General features: G+C 57.6%; 1 protein-coding gene across 23 annotated transcripts in view; it reads right to left on the bottom strand.

Annotated features, from left to right (window-relative positions):
• Positions 1-133: 133 nt before the first annotated feature.
• MARK2 (microtubule affinity regulating kinase 2) overlaps positions 134-21,848 on the bottom strand; it is a 56,880-nt gene continuing 35,165 nt past the window's right edge. For 3 of the 23 annotated variants that reach the window (XM_070230062.1, XM_005598266.4, XM_023654271.2), the window contains exons 2-19: positions 15,604-15,783; positions 15,313-15,366; positions 12,533-12,581; positions 12,147-12,212; positions 11,988-12,058; positions 11,712-11,768; positions 10,757-10,993; positions 10,206-10,325; positions 10,015-10,114; positions 9,826-9,938; positions 8,747-8,879; positions 8,299-8,477; positions 7,886-7,983; positions 6,903-7,064; positions 6,029-6,286; positions 4,962-4,988; positions 2,907-2,951; positions 134-2,279 (exon numbers count right to left, since the gene is read on the bottom strand). In XM_070230062.1, the coding sequence (XP_070086163.1) occupies positions 1,919-2,279; positions 2,907-2,951; positions 4,962-4,988; positions 6,029-6,286; positions 6,903-7,064; positions 7,886-7,983; positions 8,299-8,477; positions 8,747-8,879; positions 9,826-9,938; positions 10,015-10,114; positions 10,206-10,325; positions 10,757-10,993; positions 11,712-11,768; positions 11,988-12,058; positions 12,147-12,212; positions 12,533-12,581; positions 15,313-15,366; positions 15,604-15,738 (2,265 nt within the window). In that variant the 5' untranslated portion in view covers positions 15,739-15,783 and the 3' untranslated portion in view covers positions 134-1,918. Of the gene's footprint in view, positions 2,280-2,906; positions 2,952-4,961; positions 4,989-6,028; positions 6,287-6,902; positions 7,065-7,885; positions 7,984-8,298; positions 8,478-8,746; positions 8,880-9,825; positions 9,939-10,014; positions 10,115-10,205; positions 10,326-10,756; positions 10,994-11,711; positions 11,769-11,987; positions 12,059-12,146; positions 12,213-12,532; positions 12,582-15,312; positions 15,367-15,603; positions 15,784-20,916; positions 21,391-21,848 lie in introns of those variants that run through there. The other 20 variants (XM_070230064.1, XM_001488332.7, XM_070230060.1 and 17 more) reach the window with 11 other exon arrangements.

Below are 21,848 nucleotides of genomic sequence, written 5' to 3'. Positions count from 1 at the left end.
GCCACCCAGCATAGGCCTCTCCCCCAGGCCCCAGACAGGAATCAGTTCTCTCCTGCGAGGCAGGCGGGCTGGGCCACATCTTGCCCACGGGGACTGGGTCCCTGCCCAGCTGGGAGAAGAAACAGGAGGCAGCTCAGATTCCAAACATTCTCTTTATTACGTGTTTGATCCAGAGGAGAAACTAAGTGCAGGGGGGGGCTGGGTGGGGAGGGGCCACCTTGCCTGGGAGCCCCCCCGGCCACCACCCCCTTTGGGAGCCAAGCCATGCCCTCCGGGCCCCTCGGAGCACCCGGGCTGTTCCATAGGGCAGGAGCGGGGTGGGGGGGGAGGGAGGGAGGGTGGAAGGGAGGGGGAGCCCTTGGTCGGAGCCGGAGCAGCCCGCAGTCCAGTCGGGGCTTGGGGCAGGAGGGCTGAGGTTGGCGAGGCCCCTTCCTGGGACCCAAGGGCTCGACTTGCCACGGAGCCTGGCCTGGGAGTGGGGGTGATGAGTAGGGGTGGAGTCATCATAAATCAAAAAAAATAAAATAATAAAATAAAAAATAAAACCCATCACAAAAAAATGTACAACTCAGGTGAGGGTGGGGGCAGCCTCTGTGCAGGACCCCCTCCCCCAATTTCTCAAGAACAGAAACAGCAGAGAAATAAATTAAGGGATGCAGCGGCCGCCACCAGCCAAGCGCCCGTCACCAGCCACTCCCACACTGGCCGTGGAGGTTGGCAAGCTGGGCATCACTTGGCCTAGCTGTCCCCCCACCCCGTGGAGGGCAGAGGCTCCCGGCCCCCGCTGCCCCATCCAGCCCCGCCAGGCGGCCCTGGGCAGTGTCTCCTGAGAGGAGGGGCGACAGTGTCAGGAAGAAGAGGCAAGGCCGAGATGAGTGGTGAGGGAAGTCACTGCTATGGAACTAGCTGGTGCCTAGATTAATGCCAATGACGGGGAGCAGTGGGGGAGGAAAGGCGGGGGCTGTGCTTTCAGACAAAGGCTCTCCCATAACGGAGAATGCCCAGCGTCCCTGTTCCGGAGACTAGCAGCCCAGGCGGCCCCCTGGGGGCCGAGGAGCCCATCTGCCCTGCAGTCCCCTCCCCTCTCCCAGCCCTGGGGTCAGCCCCGCCTTCTACCCGGGAGGGGATGGGAGAAGATGGCACAGACTTTTGAGGAGGGGGACAAAAGTCCCCACAGCAGCTCGTGGAAGGAAATGCCCAGCTCGGGGGAAGGAGGGGCAGAGGATACAGTGTGGAGGGAGGCCGAGCCCCATCCTCGCCGCCAGCCCCACCTGCTTCAGGGCTGCGCAGCACCCCCGCCCCAGCCCCCAGCCGCCCAGGCCTCCAGCCCAGGGGCCTGAGGTCAGGGGAAGGCCACCTCTGGTGGTTTGCTTGGAGGGGAACGAGGGGGAGAGGGGAGAAGCCCAAAGTGGGCCTGGCGGAGGGCCTGACAGGGAACTCCACCACTCTTGCCTGAGAGTGTTCCAGCCCTGAGCCACCCTCCCGGGAAACCCCACAGATCCAGTCTCAACTGTCCCGATGGGGCAGGGAGGAAAGGTGGCCGCTGGGATTTTTTTTTTTTTCTTTTTTCTTTTTGGTATTAAAAAATTTCTTGGTTTAGGCGAAATACTCTGTGCAACCGCAGTACCGAGGGGGAGCCCTGCCCCCCCACCCTCCCTCCCCTTCCTTTGCCTCCTGTGGGAGCGAGGGGGGAAGGGGGGGACTTCTGGGCAGGGGTAAATGTGGGGGGGAAAGAGCCATCTCCCATCCCCCACAAACATGGAAGAAAAAACTGAGAAGGGCGGGGAGGGGAGATGTGCCAGCAGGGGGAGACACACCGATCCATCTCTGCAGTCTCGCCCAGGTGGGGCGGAGCGGCCGGCCCCAGCAGCGAAGTCCAGCTGGCCCGCCTCCGTGGCCCCCCACTCCTGGCAGCCTGTTAAAGCTTCAGCTCGTTGGCTATTTTGGAGGCAATGTTTTTGAAGGCCATGGAGGTGCCCGATATCCGCTTAAATCGAACACCGTTGAGAGAGAGCCGCGGCAGTTTGCACACCTCCATCTCCCACTGCACGAAGTTCTCGTGGCCCGGCGTGCCGTGCATGCACAGCAGCATGTACTTCTCGTGCAGCTCGCTCTGGCAGCTGTTTGCGTCCAGCACCTTGCGGATCTCCCGCATCATCTCGTTCGGCTCCATGGAGCTCGTGGTCTTCATACTCCACGTGAAGCGCAGGGAGCGGGGCTTGGCCTCCCGAAACTCCTCCTTTTCTTTGTCATTACCTCCGCTGCCCACTACGTGAGGTCTGCGGAGAGGGCAGAGGCAGAGTCAGGCGGGGGCTGAGGCACCCCCCGAGGGACAGCCACCCTGGCAGACAGACCCTGAGACGATGGGGGAGCGGAGGGTGCCCGGGAGGCGACACTGCAAGAGGGAATGCGAGCCCTGGTCCGGGGGAGCAGGGAGGGTGCGACAGGTGGGCAGGCCTGCCCCTCCGGCTCTTGGGGCGGAGAAGGCGAGGGGAGGCCAGGCCCTGATGGGGGGTGGGGGGGTGACAGTTCCATGCTTTGCTCTGAAGAGGGGAGGAGAGCCAGGGAAGAAAGGGGAGCGGTGTTCAACAGCCCTGAGCAGTTCACAGCCTGGACAGAAAGAAGCAGCTGAGGCACAGAAGTGAGCCAGTCAATGGGTAGGAATCTGTAGCCCCGACCGCCCAGCCCAGGGCCCCTGCTTCTAGAATATACCAGATCTGAGGGGAAGGGCCCACACCGACTACAGCTGGGCTGTGGGGATTCTCTGAGGAAAGGGAGGCCCCAAGAGGGTGAGGACAGGGCAGAACCACCGGGGGAAGAGCCAGGTGGCAGAAGGAAGGAGGAGCAGGCGGCGTGTGGCGAGCCCGGCGGCCCGGGCAGGGCCAGTGCTGCTCCCGCCCTCTCACCTGAGCGTCTCCACTCGGTCTTTGCTTTCAGGTTCATTCAGGTTCCTCAAAAAATAGAGCGAGGGAGAGTTTAGTGCTGGGACCTCTCGCTCCTTCCGCCGCCGCAGACCCAGGTGAGGGTGGGTCCGGGGAGGCGCCACTGGCAGGTGGGCAGGACCCAAGCCCAAAGGCCATTTGCCTGTCACCTGGCAGGCCAACGTGGCTCTGCAGCACCTCACACTGGCAGCTCGACTGTCCCTTTCCAACAGGGAGCCCAGCACAGGGGGGCTGTCCCTCCCCACACTCCCAGATATCTGTGCTGGGGAGAAGGAGCCTCTGCTCTGGGGGAGGAAGAGGGTGTGGATGTGCAGGCACACGCATCAGCACACAGCCACAGCACGAGGCAGCTTCCCCCACCAGCCCACAGCCAGGGCTCACGCTGTGAGCGGGTCTCTGAACCGCAGTCCTCTGGGACGGAAGGGGCAGGGGGGAGACAGAGGTCTCTGTCCAGAAGCTCACAGGCTCAAGAGCCGGAACTGCTCTGAGGACACCCGGGGCTGGGCGGGGAGGAGAAGGGCCCTGAGGCCAGCTGTGCCAGCCTGCCTCGCCCATTCTTTTGTAACTCCCTGCCTGCCAGGCCCTCTGCTTGTAGAGAATGGAGGATGGAGGGCAGGGCAGGGCAGACACCTTGCTTGAGAGGGTGGGTGGGGAACAGGTCTGGCCCCGCTGAGCGGCTTCTCCAGCTCCTGGCTGGAAGATGGGTGCCTGGAGCCGGGAAACTGGGGATTGCAAGAGGGCAGGGATGTGAGGAGGAGTGAGAGAGAGCAGCAGCAGCACATGTAAAAGGAACACAAAGACACAACAGACGCACAACTGCAAACCAGCGCACCGCGAGCAGCGAGCCCGGGCTGTGCAGGGGAAGGAGCCTGGCTGCTCTCTCCAGCCCCACCTGGCTCCTGCCCTGTGGGTGGAGGCGCCCTGCAGGGCAGGCCCCCACTGGGGCCTTGTGAGTCAACAGTCAGCCATGCAGTGAAGGGCTGGGTGGGGAGCAGTGGGCGGAAGGGGGAAAGCCTGAAGACCCTGTCTTGGCCCCTCCTCTGTCAGCTAGGACACCAACGTGCCTGGCGAGGTGTCCCCGCCCAAGCACAGGGCCTGGGCTGACAGCCTTGGGGAACCAGGGCTCCCAACCTGGCCGCTGGTCTTCAACTTGGTATTTGGCCCACTCAGGCCTCCAGAGAGGAGGAGGGTAGGGCCAGGGGTGGCAAAGCCAGAATCTGGCCTACGAAGGGAGATGCCTGAGGTGGGATCTCCCATCGTTTCGCCAGAGCTTAGGGGTAAGCAGCCCAGACCTAGAACATCCCAGCTCCTGGCTCTTCGGAAGCCACAGGCCATATCAGGAGCACCTAGCCCAGAGAGGTGGCTCATTCGTCCAGATACTGGGGGAGGCAGGAGGTGTGCCGGGGGAGAGCGGGGTGGGCCTAGTTCTGCAGGAGCTGCCAGAAGGGGGTGCTGTGCCCCACTCGTGAGGCAAAGGCTCCTTGGGCCTGGAGGCTCAGAGTGAAGTCCTGGGATCCCAGGGTCCCTGGAGTACCTCCAAAGTCCTACCATCCTGTAGGACGGGGGCAACAGGTCACAAAGTTCCAAGGACCAGAGAAGGCGGAGCCCCCAGGAGACCCGGAATGAGATCCCATCCCAGACGCACTTTCGACCCCCGTGGAGCCTCTTCACAGCGCATGCACAGATGGGCGAGGGCCAGAAAGGGAACCCAATGCTTGTACCAAAACCCGGGCTGGGGGTGGGGGGAGGAGACAATCTTAAAGGGAGAACTCCCTGAGAAGGTCCCCCTTGCTTGGGGACAGACCCATCATTTTCGAAGCCATCTGCCCTGAGTGGGCAAACGTGGCCTCGTGCCGCCGCCTGGTCAGAGGCAGTCTTCGTCCCTTTAAGATGGCAGAGAGAGGGCCACACAGACGTGGTTAGCAGATGGAGGAGGGAGCGAGAGCCAGAAAAGGGGAGTTAGTGACGGAGGCAGGACACAGGACACAGACACACACACACAGCGGGCTCAACGCCTACCTTCTGGCAAACCTGAAAGACAGATTTCTAAAAAAACAAACAAAAAAAGACAAAATAAAAAAAGAAATAAAAGAAAAAAACCAACAAGACGGTATGTGGATAAGCAGGTGAGGAGTGGGCTTTACAGGGTCCAAGGGTCGCCCCATCTGTGGAAGAGCCGCTCAGCGAGACTAGAGTCCCAGACATCCCGATCTGCTCCCGGCCGCCCCGCCGCCCTGGACCCCGTTCCAGGGCCCAAAGGGGCCTGGCTTCGGGCCGCTCCAGTGAGTGGAGTGGAGTGCAGGAGTAGGGCCAGCAACCCTGCTCTCTCTGAACCCCCTGCTGCTTCTGGAGCTACACTAAGGTGCTTAGAGGAAGCGGTGGGATGGAGAGACAGCATCCCAAGAGGCCAGATTGCTGGATGCCCCTCAAGAATCAAAACTTCCCTTTGGGGTGGTCGGGGCCGGGTGAGAACCCTCGTGAAGAGAATTCCCACCCGGTTTCCACACAGGGAGGCATCAGAGCATCGGTCTGCAACGGAGGAGGCCACCCTTGGCGCGGCCCACCCCCACCCCCGCCCCGGGCTACTTCATTGATGGCTTCATCTTGGCAACTCCCAGTGGCAGAGGGGAGTGGCTGCAGCCAGACCTAACCAAGTGGGTTGGGGGAAAGGAGGTCAGAGGGGGCGAGGCAAGAGACTAGGAAAAACTCTCCTTGCCGGCCCAGCCTGGCTCAGGCCTCATGACTTTGCAGCTGCGTCACCAAATATAAGTTTCCATGGGAACCCAGGAGAGAAGAGGGGGCTTTTATTTTAGCATCTGAGTTCACACTCTCCGAGGGAGGAGGCGGCATCGGCCATCTGCTCTGGGGCCAGAGAACGAGGGGTGTGTATAAGGAGCTGGGAAGGCCTCAGAGGGATGGACGGGTTTGGGCACCTGAGGTGCTGACAAAGACCCAATTTCTTAGGCTTCCCGAGGCCTCTTCTAACCCCAGGACCCAAGTGCAGTTCTGGGTGTCCCTGTCCCCACCACCAGGCAGGTAGGAAGGCCTGGCCTCAGCCTCTCTGCCACCCTAAGCCCCCTACTCACCTGCGTACAAACTTGGAGGTGAATTTGCTGAAGATGCTCCCAGAGGCGCCCCGCCGGCCCTGGCTGTTGCCCGAGGGAGAGGCTGGGGTCACACCGTAGGGCAAATTCTGCTGGTCCCGCACCTGCCGGAGCTGCCCAGCGTGGAAGGTGCTTCGACTGGACACACCCCGGGGGAAATTAGTTCGGTCTGGGGCTCCACCACTGCTGCTGATGTTGTGGGCGGAGGGGGAGGCGACAGGGACACGCTGGGGGGCTGTGCTGTGGGAAAAGAGGTGAGGGGTGGGAGAAATGCGTGAGGGCATGAGAAAGCTGTCATCGCCAACCAAATGGACCATCCTAGGGTGGGAACAGGGCAGAGACAGCCATCACAGAGGACACAGAAGGAAGGGGTGTGACCATTGAGGACACTGGTGAGGACGTCCGGGTGGAGGTGGAAGGAAATGGTGGCGGGGAGGGAGGAAGGAAGGACACGTGTGTGGAGAGCAGCACAGGCTGGAGAGAAGTGGCTCCGTGGGAGCTGGGCAGACTGGAACCTCAAGGGGACAATGTTGACCAGCCCTCAAGGGTTGAGTCCCTGTGATGCTGACTGTCCCCAGGGTCCTAAGGACGTCCAGGAAGGCTCAGAACAAAAAGGCTTCCTTCTGGAGCCCCAGGACGGCTTCTGGCATACCTGTTCTGAGAGGGAGAACTGGAGGAAAAAGGGGGCAGTAAGCTATTTTTGGTTCTCTCCACTTCCTGGCTGCAGGGGACAGAGCCATTTCTTGTGGCTAAGATGACAAGAACAGAGCAGGACCCTCAGGTGGGAAGAAATCGTAGGGGCAGGGGTGGGGCAGGCCGAGGGCAGCAGGTGCACCAGCTGCCACAGCACACTTGCCTGGGCCGCGGCACCTCACAGTTACTGTCCGTGGGGGGCAGCCCAGTGGCCTTGTTGGGGTGCACGGAGGCCGACATGGATTTCTGGTGCTGGCGGGGCCGGGCCGCAGAGACTGCGGCGGAAGCAGAAGCCGTGGAGGCCCGGGACCCTGGCATGGTTAGGCTAGGAGACAAAAGCAGCGGAGAGGCCTGGGTTAGGGGCAGGTGGGGGCAGGGAGGTTCGGGTTAGGAAGCAAGGGCAGGGCAGGAAGGCCAGAGCTAGGAGCCTCGGCAGGATGCAGAGCAGGCCCCAGAGCAGCAATGGGATGCAAGTCAGAGCTGAGAAGCAGGGCTGGGAGGCGGAGGGCAGGGTGAGGAAGGCGAGGCAGGCCCGAGCCTGGGAGAGGAAACCAAAAGTGCAGGGAAGCCGACAGGAGGCAACTGCCTCCAGCTGCACTGGTCTCCTAGGAATTCTAAGAACAAGGATGCTTCGTTGACAGAAAGAGCAGGGTGTTGCTAAGGGGAATTTTCATTAAGCTCAGAAGAGGCGGAGCCAGGAATGCAACACACGGGGAGATGCTGACGGCCAAGGCTGGGGGAGCGCTGCTCTCACGGGCACAGCTGGAGTCACCCACAATGTGTATGCCCCTCAGGTGGGCATCTCAGTTCTGCCCTGAGCTGGGGCCCCCAAAACAAAGCCTCAGGCAGTGATGCCTCGAGGAGCGCAGCTGCCATGCCCGGCTGCAGTCAGGAAGTGAGAAGGCAGCTGAGATGATCATGGAGTCACACTTGGGGCACTGCAGGGGCGGCCACAGGAGCACAGGGAAGAGGAGACGGGTGGGGGGAGTGGAGAGCAGGGAGGAGGCGCTGGTGTGTGGGAGGCTGGACTGGACAGAGCCGGGACGGAATTCCAGGGAGCAGGGAGGGAGGCGGTGCTGCTGACGGACGTCACCACCGCAAGAAGAGGTTCCAGGGAGCGGGGCAGGCAAGGCCAGGCCTGCTTACCTGTCTTTGCCATTCTGGATGGAGGCCTGGCCAAGGCTGGCCCTCTCCAAAAGTGGGGAATTCCTGCTTCGATTTGTGCTGGTGGAGAGGACACTGTTCTGTGGGGAATAAAAGACAGAGTTGTACTCAGAAAATCAGTGTTCTACTGGCAGGTTTGTAGGACCTGCTTCCCCTCCCCCTTTCACCGGGGGCAGATGGGGTAGGGAAAAGAAAGGATTTTGCTTTTACTCTTGAGGGCAAGGCTGTCCACAGTAAGCAGACGTGGCCCCGGAGGGAAGTCAGGGAGGCAGCAAAAGGGAGCTGGGTCTGGATTAAGAGCTGCCTGGAGAGGGCAGGCCCCACTGCAGGAGGGGAGAGAATGGGAGGGAGAGAGTGGGGCTGGCCAGGAGCAGGGAAGGGATGGCATGGCTCACCGTGGAGGGGGTGGGGGTGGTCTTCTTCCTCTCCAGGCCGGGCAGGGGGCTGGCAGGCACTTTGGCTGTGCTGCTGGCCTTCCGCCCTGACTCCCGGTCCTCCTCCGGCCGCTTATTTTCTGCGTTGTTACTCTGAGTCTTCTTAGAGTAGGAATTCGAGGTGGGAATGGCAGGACCAGCTGTTGGGCCAGAGGGACGGTGGGAATGGGTGAGGGCCGGGGGCCCGCTGAGTGCCCGCCACATACACGGTGCTTTCCTATAGTCTTGCAGCAGCCCAGCAAACCCCACCTCACCGGGGCCAAGAGAAGTTCTGTGACTTGCCCAAGGCCATGCTACTAGCAAGCGGCTGAATGGGGACTGAATCTCTGCGGTGTCACCTGAAGCCCCCAGGACCTGTGACCTCTCAGGAGAGGGGTGAGCCCCCAGCTGCAACTCCTGCTGCACTTACCCTGGTCACTGAAGCGCCGCTGCTTGGGGTTGGCTGAGACGCTGCGCTGTACCTTGTGGGAGGGGGAAGGGGCGCTGCTATTGGTCAGATCAGCTGGAGGCCGGGGCTTCAAGGTGATGGTGTCGCCCTCCAGCTGTAAGAACAGAAGAGGGAGGGCTGATCCTCCAGCGGTGCCTACAGAGGGACTCGCTCATACCTGTCACTCTGCCTCCCCCGAACCCGCCCCGGGCTCACAGGAGACAGAGCCCTGCAAGGCCAATGTGCATCAAAACACGTCCCGACACAGATACTGACAGGCACAGCCAAAGACACCCCCTCAAGACCCCCACCCTGAGAGAGGGATGTCCATGTCCACGAGAACATACTCAGAGACCCTCCGCCCCAGATAACGCCTGAGCCCGCAAAGGTGAGAACCCAGAGAAGGAGCCCAACACTACCAGGGGCCAGCAGGGTGGGGAGGCCGTGGCACATGTGGGGACACACAGATGATGAGCAAGACTCCACTCCCACAGAAACCCACGGACTCAGACACAAACATGATCACCCAGACGGGCAGAAGGACAATCACGAAGCCTCCAGATGCACAGACTCCCGTGGACACACGTGCACACAGATGCACATACCCAGACGCCAGCACCAGGCAGAAGCAACACACAGACTCAAGACCCCATAAGAAAGACACACAGGCCCACAGACCCACAAACCGAGATGTGCACTTCCAGAAACAGAGAGACACCAACACATGGAACGGACACAAAGATTTCTAGATCAACACAAAACTAATCCAGTCAGACTGACCCAGACCCAGTCTAGCCAACAGAGAGCGAGCCACATCTGGCTTGCCCACGTGAAAACCCAGCCCCAGGCCCCGGCCCCAGAGGCTTCCCTACTCCTTCCCTCCTGCAGACACGTGAAAGCAAAGGCCGGAGGCCCTCGGCCACCAGAGCAGAGCTTAAAATTTGTCAGCAGAGAGCACACCTATTCAGAGACAAGCGTCTGCCCTCCACGGCTGCCAGAAGCATGGGGGAGCTACTGACGGGGAAGGTGGCCGGTCAGGGAGGGGAGCAGGGGGCACACACCTCGGAGCTCTTGTAGCCCAGGAGCAGATAGGTGGCCATCACCTCGTTGTACCTCTGGCCCACCAGCGAGTCCTGGATCTCTTCCCGTGTGTAACCCATGGACACCATCAACTCTGCAAGGGGGGACACACAGTTAAGGCTGGTCCTGAGTCCTGGCAGGCTCAGCTTCCTGGCCCAGCACAGCCTCACCTGTCCGCCGGGGGTCCTTGTAGTCAGGGAGTGGCTCCACATAAGGCTTTAATTCATCATCTTCATGACCCACGTTCATCCATCGATCTTTCATGATTTGCTGGGGAACAAAGGGAAAGGGAAGGAGACTCAGCTTGGAGGCTTCCTCGGGAACCCAGGGCCTCCCAGCCAGCTGGGCTCAGGCTGCTCACCTCTAAAGTGCCTCTCTTGCTGGGATTGAGAATGAGAAATTTCTTAAGCAGGTTTTCACAGTCCGTGGACATGTAGAACGGAATACGGTATTTTCCCCTCAGTACCCGCTCCCGCAGCTCCTGTAGGAGGGAAATTTACATCACCCCACGGCCCAGGGAAGAAACCTAATATTCAGGCTCTTGAGAGCTTAAGACAGGCCAGGCAGGTATACATGAAATACAGCAGGAGGCAGAGAGCCCAGGACAAGGCACCTCGCCCGAGAAGCGGTCAAGTACCCTGTGCCCTGTGGCTTGCCCGAGGCCAGAAGTCCTGAGTGCCTTGGAGGGTGAAGGGACACGTGATCTATCCCATCCCTCGAGGAAACAACTGCGATTATGACACCGGGCGCAGAAGACCTTTCAACTGCTGCTACCTTTTGCAAGCCCTTCTCTGAAGCCCTGGCTGGGGAAGAACGTAGAGAGGTGGCGAAGGGGAGACCAGGGACAAGGCGAGAGGCCGAGAGAGGAAACGAGAAGTAACACAAGCGGCCTGAGTCTGCGCTGCACTCCACCTTGAGGTTCTGTCCGTCAAAAGGCAGGGATCCGCTGACCAGTGTATACAGGATAACACCCAGGCTCCACACGTCCACCTCGGGGCCATCGTACTTTTTGCCCTGGAAGAGCTCCGGGGCGGCATAAGGAGGGCTGCCACAGAAGGTGTCCAGCTTGTTCCCAAAGGTGAACTCGTTGCTGAAGCCAAAGTCTGCAATCTTGATGTTCATATCAGCATCCAAAAGCAGGTTTTCTGCCTGGAAGGTAAGGTGGAACATGTCAGGGAACCAAGTGGACTCCACTAAGGCCCGGGGCAGGAGGGAGCTGAGGGGAACGGGAGAACAAACAGGAAGTCATCTCCAGTCTTAGAACTTTCTCCACCAACTCCAGGGCAGCTCTTCAATCGCTGTGAGGAGGCTGGGCTGAGGAGGGCAGTGCAGGCCACTCCTCACACAGGCAGCCCTGAGAGAGCTGGGATGCGAAGGCTCAGAGAGGCTGCGAGCTGTGCAAAGCGTCTGCGTCAGGCCCAAGGTTAATCATGGTCACAGCTCTGAGGATGCAGGGGCCAGGAGACTCATAGGCAGCCTCACGCCCTAACATCTCAGTGAAAGAGGTGAGTGAGCGTGTACGCCGGCACAGCAGCTGTGACACAGCTGTGGGAACAGCCAACGTTCTTTCCTCGCTCAGCCGCCAGGCTGCCTGAAGGACCAGCAAAGCCTGGAGCGCTCCTGCCAGGCCTGGCTGCCTGGAAGGTGAAATGGCAGAGACCCGCTGCCGGCCAGCTGGAGTGGGATCCTAAGTCCAGTCGTAAGGCCTCTATCAAAAGCAGCCCTAGAGGCTTCCTCACCATCTCCAAAGAAATTAAAGGCTGGGGTTTCCTCAAACACCTGGGGCCTGATGGTTCTGTACGTCATGGTGAATGGAAGGCCAAGAACCCAGCCCAGACTGAGACGCGGGGGTAAGGGCACACCTTACCTTTAGGTCTCTATGAACAATAAACTTCTGGTGACAGTACTGCACAGCAGACACTATCTGAAAGGAAGGAAGAAGGGTCAGTCCAGTGGCACCTGAGGGTAGGCCACAGGGGCTGGCAGAACTGTGACCCCGTGACCTAGTTCTCAGCTGCCACATAGATAAGCAAAGCCCAGAGGACCCTCCAAAGGCCACTTACAGACAGGCAGCTCCTCCATGTATGCCAAACCCCAGAAGGCAGAGGTCGGGCCCATACTCCATGGAGGGACTCGCACCCACCTGGCGGAATTTGGCTCGAGCCTCTTTTTCTTTCATCCTGCCATGAGCCACTAGGTAGTCAAACACCTCTCCTGCAAGAGACGGGGCAGAGTCTAGGTCAGAGCTTGTGGGGTCTGGGGGGCATGGGGACACGGCAGGAAGAGGCAGTTCCACACCTACCTCCACTGGCGTACTCCATGACAAGGTAGAGAGTTTTTTCAGTTTCGATCACTTCAAATAATTTAACTACAAGAGAAAAGGCCAAGCCATGAGTCAGAGAAGCGGGAGGGACAACACATCGAGCCCCAACACGTACAGGGGCATCCCAAGGATGAACGCTCCCCCCTCACACGCCCAGCCTCCCAAGGACAAGCTCCTCTCAGAGCAGCCACATTCCTAAGGACAGCCCAGTGGGCCGGAGGCAGAGCTGGCCGTTGAGCTGGGCTTCCCCAGAGGCGGCCTTGAAGACTCCAGAAGGCCACATGCCTGGGGGGTGGGGGGAGGATGACACGCTGGGAAGTGGAGCCCTGAGGTGGGGGAAGAATGGAATGATGACTGGTTCTCACCTATGTTGGGGTGATTCAAAACCTTCATTATTCTTACTTCCCGGAAGAGCTGGAAAATAAAACACCAGGGGTCATGCCTGCCCAGGCTGCTCCCCAAACAGAGCCACTGCCAGCATTCTTTTTCCAAAGAGAAAACAGGCAAGGAAAGGAAACAGGACAGTTGTCCAGGTCATCCCTGCCCGTCCCGGGTGGCTGGGAAGCAGGGGGGAGGGGAGGAGAACAAGGAGGGCCGGGGAGGGGGAGAGCTGGGCTCTCACACCTTGCAGCCTCAGGTTCAGCACCTGCGCGTCTCCCCGAATCCAGCCCCCAACAGCACACGGGTTTGGGGTACGTCAGAAGGCAGGAGTGTGAGTCCATGTATATGAATATTCAGAAGCTGAGCTGCTTCTAAAGTTCAGTGCCAAGACAGACTCCAGCCTGGTCTGCATGAAGGGGTGGGGCGTTCTAAGGGGGACCCCATCATCTCCTGATTTGCAGAAGTCACAGGGCTCTGCACTGGGGGTAGGCCTTTCTCTCCTGGGCCTCTGGGGTGGTGACAGAAGAAGCCACTCCTATATATAGCTGATGCCAATTTTAATCAAATCCACCTCCACACACTCACGCTCTCTTTGAGAAACAAAATCAGGGACTCCAAACCATACATTTCCATAAAGAAAGATGACAGAAATGAACTCCATCCCCTCGGCGGGGGCCAGAGCACTAGAGGTGGGGTTTTTCATAACGTCCAGGCCTCACAACTTGCACAAAGAGCAGAACTAGTTTTTTGTTTGTTTGTTTTGGTTTGGTTTTTGCGGGGAGAGGAGGTTTGGAGTATAGTTTATGGCATAAAGTGAACACTGTTTTTTCCTTTAACGAGGTCCCAGAGCTTTCGTGAGCTGGAAAGAAGAAGAGACAGGCTTTCCAAAATCTTCAGGAACCTGATTCTGACCTTGGCCCCCTTTTCTTGTCAGAGCCCAGGTTTCTCTTGCTTTCTTCCCTGGCCCAGCAGTTGTCTTGGATGAACAGGCAAAAAATCCTGGACACCGCCTCGGGGCGGTGAAGGGGGGCAGCACTGAAATGGGGTCCGGAGGCAGCTGCCAGCGTTCTGCTGCTGAGGGCAGCCACTTGGCCTGGAAAGGGCACTCTCCTGGGACAGTGTGGAGCTTCCTGGGCTCGACCAGAGCCCTGAGGGGGCTAGCTTCCTCACTGCTAGTCCTTTAGGGATCATTCTGGGATTAAATTTAAACAGAGTGATGCGGCCAGAATCAGATTGGCCTGGTAACAGAGTGTGTTAAAAGGCTTTTAAAATGGCTGCATTTGTCTGGTACTGGTGCCTTCCAGCCAGTCGGGAAGAGGCAGGGAGCAAAAAAGAGGTGTGGAATAAGATGGCCTGGTCGACTCTGGCAATGATGATGGCAGGCTGGACGGTTCCAAAGACCAAATGGCCCATGCCAGACTGGCATCTCCTCTGTGGGGTCTGAGCCAATAGTAGCCCTCTTTCTCCTCTTTCTGGAAAGCTCCAAACAGGGAAGCCCCAGTGATGACAGCAATGTTTCCTTTGAATCAAAGAGCCTTGAAAGGAGCTCAGGGGTAACAAAAAACAAACACCTTGGATTTGGGTGTAAGCGTGTCAGGGCGCCTCAACCCACACGCTCTGAATCGGAGAGCATCTCTCTCGGTAACAGCCCCCAGGCCCTGTCCCAAGCTTCCCCATCTCACTGTAGCTGACTCTGTTAGCACGAGGTGTGCCCTCTCCTAACTCAAATGACACAATGTGCTCATGAAAAGAAAACTTCAATCTGCCATGAGATGAGAAGAACCAGGTTAATCAAGGTGAGAAATCTGAGCCAGGGTCAGCTGGAGCGGGAGGGCACAAAGGAAATGTGACTGACCTTAACGGGGGCAGCTTTCGGGAGCCAGACGGGAGATTCCCTCCTTCCCCTGACTGCCGGAGCGCAGCACGGGGGGAAAGCGCAGAGAGCTTCCAGGTCTACAACCCCCAGGCGCTGGCACGCTGCCCCCTTCTGCAAATCAAAGTCTCCTTTTCTCACTCCTACCAGCTTTCATAGTTTCTTGAGTTGGGAGAGGGGGGAGGTATGTATTCCTACTTGGAACGTTCTCCCAACCTGCCAAGTAAGACCTCAGTTTCCCTCCACAAGTCAAAGAGGGAAGGAGAAGTTCAACCTCAACCAGCGAAGACTGTGTGCAAACGACGTTGCGACTTCTGGTCAAGAAGAGCCTGGAAGTGAGAAGGGAGACTGGGAGAACCTGTCTTCATGTGCACACTGCCAGAGGCCCGGGCTGGAGCTCACCCTCCAGAAACCCCAGTCTGCCGCACTCAATCTCCAAAACGTAGCTGGCACAGAATCCAGGGGCAGGCTCCCTGCCTCGTCTTATCCCTGTACTCCTATAGCCACTCCCCTGGATTATTCCAGATCTGGGAGTAACTGCATGTGTTTCTAGTAATGGCTACAAACATGTGTTTTTGCATAGGGCTGGCCACAGGCCAGAAGATAACAAGATGCAGGAAGTAGGTCAGACAGGTAGGCCAAGTGGCTGGGAAGGGGCAGAAAGACTTCTAAAGAGCCAGTGCCTGTGGCCAGGAAGTCCAATTGGAAGGAGTCAACACAGGAGATCCAATCAAGGCCATAAAGGTAGCAGAGCCACGGAGATGGGTGGTGCGACAGTGAAGTGCCCAGAGATTTTCAACTAGGGATTCAAGAGGAGGTCCAAACGGGGTTAGGAGATCACTGACCCCTGGAGAGAGCTTTAGAAAGGGAGAGGAGGTGCGGTGTGCTTACTTTCTGGAGGCTGGAGGAGTTCAACTGAGTCTTGTCAATGATCTTCACAGCTACCTGAAGATGAGACAAAAAGCCCAAGGTTACCTCTCTGCCCAAGCTAACCCAGGACGCAAATCTCCTTCCTCCTTTACATTTCTGCCTCCTTTCTGCCCTGCCCTCTTAGCACCCCTACTTGTTCAGATCTCACTTCTGCCTGATAAACAAGAAGTTGGCTGTGGTGGAGGCCCCACTACTACCTGCTGGAGCGTTAACAGTCGGGAGACACTGCCACGTCCCAACCCCAGTGCTCACCTCTTTCCCAGTTAGGATGTGCCGAGCCAGCTTCACCTTAGCGAAGTTACCCTTGCCAATGGTCTTGAGGAGTCGATAGTTGCCAATATGGGGCTGCTCGTCAGCAGAGGTGGCTGAGTTGCGGCCCCGCAGCATGTTGGACTTACTGCTGGGCTTGGAGTCAAGATGTCCCAAGGTGGGCTGCAGGGTGGAAACACGCACACCTTTGAGCACACTGGCCTTCCAGCTCCGCACACCCTTCCCTTCAGCCCTCTGCAAAATATCGAAGAGGCTGGGGGTGTAGGGGCAGATTCCAAGGGGCTGGCGGGCATGCAAAGAATCATAAGGCGAGGAGGGAAAGGAAAAAAGAGATGAGAAGTGAGCCAGTCTTCCCCTCAAGAGCACAGCCCAAGGTCCCTTGCCAACATCCTGTGGGTGTTGGAGCTTAGGACCTGAGCTATTCCATCACTGGCTCCACCGCCTGGCAATACATTCCCCCATTAATAACCCAACAGCTCCTCCGCCTCACGTGGGAGAGCGTCTCCTACTGTTCTGCCTGCTGCCTGTTCACACTGTGAGAAGGCTGCATCTCAAAGTCGCAGGTGCAACACGATCAGAACTACTTCAAAGCACTCATCGCCACCCAACGCTTTCATCTACCTCCATTATTTATCATTTTGCATTGATTTGCTGTCTATCCCAATGAGAAAGGAAGCTCATGAAGGCAGGCATATATCATTTATTCATTGATACATCCCAGCACCTAGAGTGGACTATAGTGGATGCCAAGTGAATATGCGTGCAAAGAATGAAGTGAAGGACAGAGTTTGAGCAAGGCAATGTTCTGCCCTACCTAGATACTTGACAGCTCCAACAAGGGTGCGAGGAAGCAGAAATGATGACAGCGGCACTGAGCAGGCATACAGACATAACGCGGGGTGTGGTCCAGACAAAAACATACGTGCATACAAAGACTTGTACATTCCTCAAAGGGCTAAACACACAGTTACCATGTGATCCAGCAATTCCACTCCTAGGTCCACACCCAAGAGAAATGGAAATGGACGTCCACACAAAAACTTGTATCCCAATGTTCACGCATAATATCCCATAGTCACGATAGCCAAAAAGTGGAAACAACACAAATGTCCAACAACTGGTGAATGGGATAAACAAACTGCGGAAGATCCACACAGTGGAATATTCATCAGCTGTGAAAAGAAATGAAGTACTGACACATGCTACAACACAGATGAACCTTGAAAACATTACGCTGAGTGAATGAAACCAGTCACAAAGGAAGACATACTGTATGATTCATTTCCATGAAATGTCCAGAATGGGCAAATCTATAGAGACAGAAAGGAGATTAGTCTAGGGCTGGGAGGGCTGAGGAGAGCGGGGGATTTGGGAGTGACAACTATGGGGTGTGGGGTTTCTTTCTGTGATAAGGAAAATGTTCAGCTCTGTGAATTTCCTAAAAGCCACTGAATTGTAACTTTAGTTATTTGGTTTTTTTTGGTGAGGAAGATTAGCCATAAGCTAACATCCATTGCCAATCTTCCTCTTTTTCCTGAGGAAGAGTGGCCCTAAGCTAACACCCGTGCCCATCTTCCTCTATTTTGTATGTGGGATGCCACCACAGCATGGCTTGATGAGCGGTGTGTAGGTCTGTGCCCCAGATCCAAACCTGTGAACCCTGGGCTGCTGAAGCAGAACATGCAAACTTAATCACTATGCGACCAGACAGGTCCCTAGTTTAAAAAAAAATTTTTCCCCCCGCCCCAAAGCCCCAGTACACGGTTGTATAACCTAGTTATAAGTCCTTCTAGTTCTTCTGTGTGAGTCACTGCCACACTATGGCAACTAACAGACAAGTGGTGTGGTTCTGTGACCAGGAAGCGATCCTAGGTCACCAAAGCAGTGAGAGCACCCACCTTTAACCACTAGGCCATCGGGGCTGGCTCTGAACTGTACACTTCAAATGGGTGAATTGTATGGATACGTGAATTATATCTCAATCAAACTGCTGAGAGTCTGGTCTAACTCTAGTTCTTATTTTCCTCTCAGAGACTATCTGACGCCATTGCTCCAGCAGACTGCACATAGCTGCTGCCAGAGCCTCACCCCAGAATCACTCAGAGCTTCCCTGAAAACTTCACGGGAACGATCTGGAGGGGGGCAGGCTGACCAGAGGAGTGGGCGTCAAAGTTCCTCACAGCCCCTTCTGTCTGTATGTGAAGCCCTCAAAAACCACAGAGGAAAGGAATGACTTGCTGCCACCCAAGGAACTGCCCAGGGTTCCCTGACAAGGAGCTTGCCTTCCCTACCAGAGACTTCAGCAGAAAAACAGTAACACACAGTAAGTGTCCTGCTACCGACTGTCCCCTTCTTCACTGTGTCAATGTCCGGCCTCCCTTTCTCTCCACACTGCAGCAGCCGCCTGGTTTGGGGGCAGCTGATTGACTCAGATCCCAGAAGCTCATGAGGCTGAACCCTTGAGGAGAAAAGACCCCCTCCCCCCGGGTGCGGCAGACGCGGGAGAGGTTCCCGCCATCCCCGTGGCCCTTCAGGGAGTGCTCTTTCTTAAGTCCTCACCAATCCTCAGATCTACCACAAGTGCCCAAAGCCTCTGACGCCTGCCCACTGCCACCCACAAAGCTCTCTGCCCTCTGCTCTCCAGACACCCTGGAGCGCACCTGAGCCTGCCCGGTCCTGACGCGGTACTGCTGGACCAGCTTTTCTCCCTCCAAAAGGAACTCTAGGGTTCACAACGCTTGGAGAGAAGGGCATTTCTGGGTCCTGCTGGTACCTGCATTTGGGTCAGTCTACTGAACGGCACCCTGAACCCCACCCTTCAGGGTCCTGAAGGCCTGGCCTCCTGGCCTACCAGCCGGCCTGAGAAACCATGGACAAAGCTTCCCTCTGCCCCAACTCCCACAGGAGGAAGATGGGTAGAAAAGCTTCCCGGCAACCTCTAATTCACCTCCTGTTTCTTGCCACTCCCCTCTTCTCTGAGGATAGGTGCCAGGGCAGCAGGAGCTTGGCAGTCTCCAGTCCTCAACATGTAGAATAGGGGATTCAGCATCTCCCTGGGGATTTAGGCCCTCTGCCCCTCTGAAGCCAAGGCTGCGAAGCCTACTGCCTATCCTGAGCTCTGCGCTGCCCATCCCTCTCGGGGTTTCTGGCACCAGGGGCTGGTCAGTGTGGCACGGCAGGACAGCACTCCCTGCCAGGCTCAGCTGCACGATGAACTTGAAGGAACATCCACAACCACAAGCGGGGCTCTGCCATCCGGGCGCCTCCTCACCGGGGTAGAGCGGCGTGGTTAAGAGTGTGGATGCCAGAGACAAACTGCCAGGGGTCAAACCCTAAATCTGCCACTTACTCACCACATGCTAACTTTATTATCAACACCATCCTTCAGAAGGAGAAGAGAGTATTACAAAGTGGGAAGGAAACCATCTGAAAGATGACCGGTGTGGGTGACCCCACACATCTGTGGTCTGGTAGATGGTCTAGTGGACGATGAGGAGCTCCGTCGTACAGAACTCGGCTCCCCCACTTACTAGCGATGGTTTCCTTATGTGTAAAGTGGCGATAAAATACTCCTTACTTCACACTAGGTAGGTGAGAGAACACTGTAAAATGTTTTAGCCAACGCTCAATAAAGAGCAACCATTATTGCTATTATTTTTGGTTCCCAAATACTACTGTCTGCAAAGCTAGAAATCTCAACAAGATTTCCGCATCTAAGTCGAGCCCTCGTAAGCCAGCTGCAGCCCAGATGGAGGCCCACGAGAGATGCTATGGGCCGCCCCACGGGAGAGAGGGCCACGCTGAGTGTCAGCCGCCCTCTGCTCCAGCGCTGCTGCCGGCCTTCACAGCAGGGGACGAGACAGGCCAGCTGTGAAGCGCTCGTTCCAAGCCGGGTATCTAGGACTGTAAGAGAGAAGGCTCTGCTTGTCCGGGACCCAGAGAAGCAGAGAGTGCTGGCACATGCTCTTTGATCCCCCGCGCCAGAAGTCACCTACTCCCCTGTCAGGACTGAACCACCCACCTCTCAGGACTCAAAGCGTACAGCCCTTCTCTTACCCGCTCCCCTCTTCTACGTCGTAAGATGTTCCCACAGCAGGGATGTGGGACAGGGCGAGGAGAGCCCGCAGCAGGAAGTAGAGCATGGAGAACGGGAGTAGAGAAAGGAGAAAGGCTCCAACAGAAAACGTTTCTTGGACCGAGACCCCAAGCGAGGCGGCTTCCCCGAAGGCTGACGAGGAGGTAAGGGTGTGCGGCCGCTGCTATGGAGAGTCCCTTCCCTGGTTCCGAGAGACCCGTGCAGCCTGGGCCCAGATCTCCCCAGGCCGAGGACTAGCTGCCCCTCTGGGCCAGCTAAACAGGATCTGGCTAAAGCCATGTCTGTCCTCCGTGCTCACAGGAAGATACGGAACACCAGCCGGCCCAGGGCTCTGGCCTACCTCACACCCAGGCAGGTCCCAAAGGTCTGAGGGAGCCTGCTGAAAGCACACGCCACAGCTCTCGGGCGGCCCTCAGAAAGAACAACGGGGTCCCCTGTGAGGACGTATTTGGAACCAAACGGCAGGCCTGATTCAGAAGCAGGGCCTCAACAGCTTCAGGGTCCTCGACCAAAAGGAGGAGAGAACGCAGGACACGGAGGATAAAAGAACAAGAGAGCCTGACATCCGGTGGGCCCTTCCACCTGGGATCTCCGAGCCGGCCGAGGCGCGCTGCCAGGTGCGCCGGAAGCCAGCCTCCACCCCGAGGCCCGGCGCTGACTCAGGGAGCGGGGCGCCTTCCCTGGTGCTGGGGGCTCCTCCAACAGTTCTCCCCCGGAAAGGCTCGCGCTTCGGGGCTCTGCACTCAGGGCTGGCCTCGAGTGTCCTGAGGCTTCCCCAGGGCTGAGAAGGGGCCGAGCTGGGAGGGGTGACAGGCAGGCACTCCCTAGCCACAGGTAGAGTAAGCCCGGGCACTGTGGAGTGGAGGAAGAAAGGCGTCCCTTGGGCACTACCCTTGGGTGACTGCCCAGATCCCAGTCTCCCTCACTCTCACACCAGAGACCCCCCTGGGCCCCTGCCTGTCACCAGCACCCCGTCTCGCTCTGCTTGAGCCCGCTGACTCCACCTAAGGGAGACTCCTCCTGGTATTTGCTCTTCCTTCCGTAGCCAATGCCTGTTCATCTGGAAACCCTTCCCATGAATTTCACTGCCCTGTGCTGGTGCCTGGCTCCATTTAGCAATCTTTTAGACATCCGGTGTTCGGGGTAGGAGGGAGGAAAGAAGACAGGGTAATCCTAGAGCAAAAAAGGGGAAAACATACCCGGCTGGAGAAAGGGACAAGGACTACCAGCGACTTCCATTCAGCAGAACCTGTCAGGCAGCGAGGGCAAAGTACAGAGGCCGGGAAGAGCCAGGCCCAGGGCGGGGGCTGCTGGCTCCGCCAGCCACCCTTACTCAGCCGACGCAGGCGACACCTTCCACCACCTCCTCAGTGAAAAGTAGCGAAGCAGCCAGGCCGAGCGGCTCCTGCCTGGGAACCTGGACTGTGTTGCAACCGAAACCACCACTAGTAGAGAGAACCCGGGCTTGGCAAGGGGAGCAATGGGGACCAAGCCCCGCGGCTTCCCACAGGCCAGGGCCCGGTGGCCAGGAAACGCATGCAGTTCCAGGACACTACAGCAGGAGCAAGGTGGGAGAAAAGGGGCAGGAGGGGACGGAGAAGGAAGGGAGACAGACAGAGAAAGAGGCGGGTTTAGATCAACTTCCTTCTCCCTCCCCCACCCCCTCCCCGGAAGTGGGCTGCCCCACCCTCCCCAAGGTGCTTTGCTGGGTAACAGCTGGGACAGGGTGAGGAGACTCAGTGCAGCCAGGGCTGTCATCAAGTCCTTATCTCACCTGCAGCAGGTGGGACCTGGGTAAGGGCTCGAATCAGACATGCTGACCCAGAGAGCGGCTGGGAAGACCAGCAACCGCCCCTCAAGAACAAGGGTGGGTGGGGGGAGAAGACACCAGCATCCCATGGTGGCAGATGGACCTCCTACTTCTCAAAAAGCAGTGTTTAACCTTAAAAATGCATATTCTACTTACATGGACAATATTTTGGACATAGTTTCAGGGGGTTTAGGGACCCTGTGAAGCACCTTAGAAGTCTGTGGGTTCTAGATTAAGGACCTTTGTCACCGATACAGAATGTCATGTTTAATCCTACAGTTTGCCCAAAGGCTGGGGAACAAACGAAATGTCCCTTCTAAG

This window comes from Equus caballus, chromosome 12 (assembly GCF_041296265.1).
Source record: "Equus caballus isolate H_3958 breed thoroughbred chromosome 12, TB-T2T, whole genome shotgun sequence".
In the NCBI taxonomy this organism is placed as follows: domain Eukaryota; kingdom Metazoa; phylum Chordata; class Mammalia; order Perissodactyla; family Equidae; genus Equus; species Equus caballus.
Note: the sequence above shows the minus strand (reverse complement) of the source record. Positions and strands in the feature narration are given on the sequence as shown.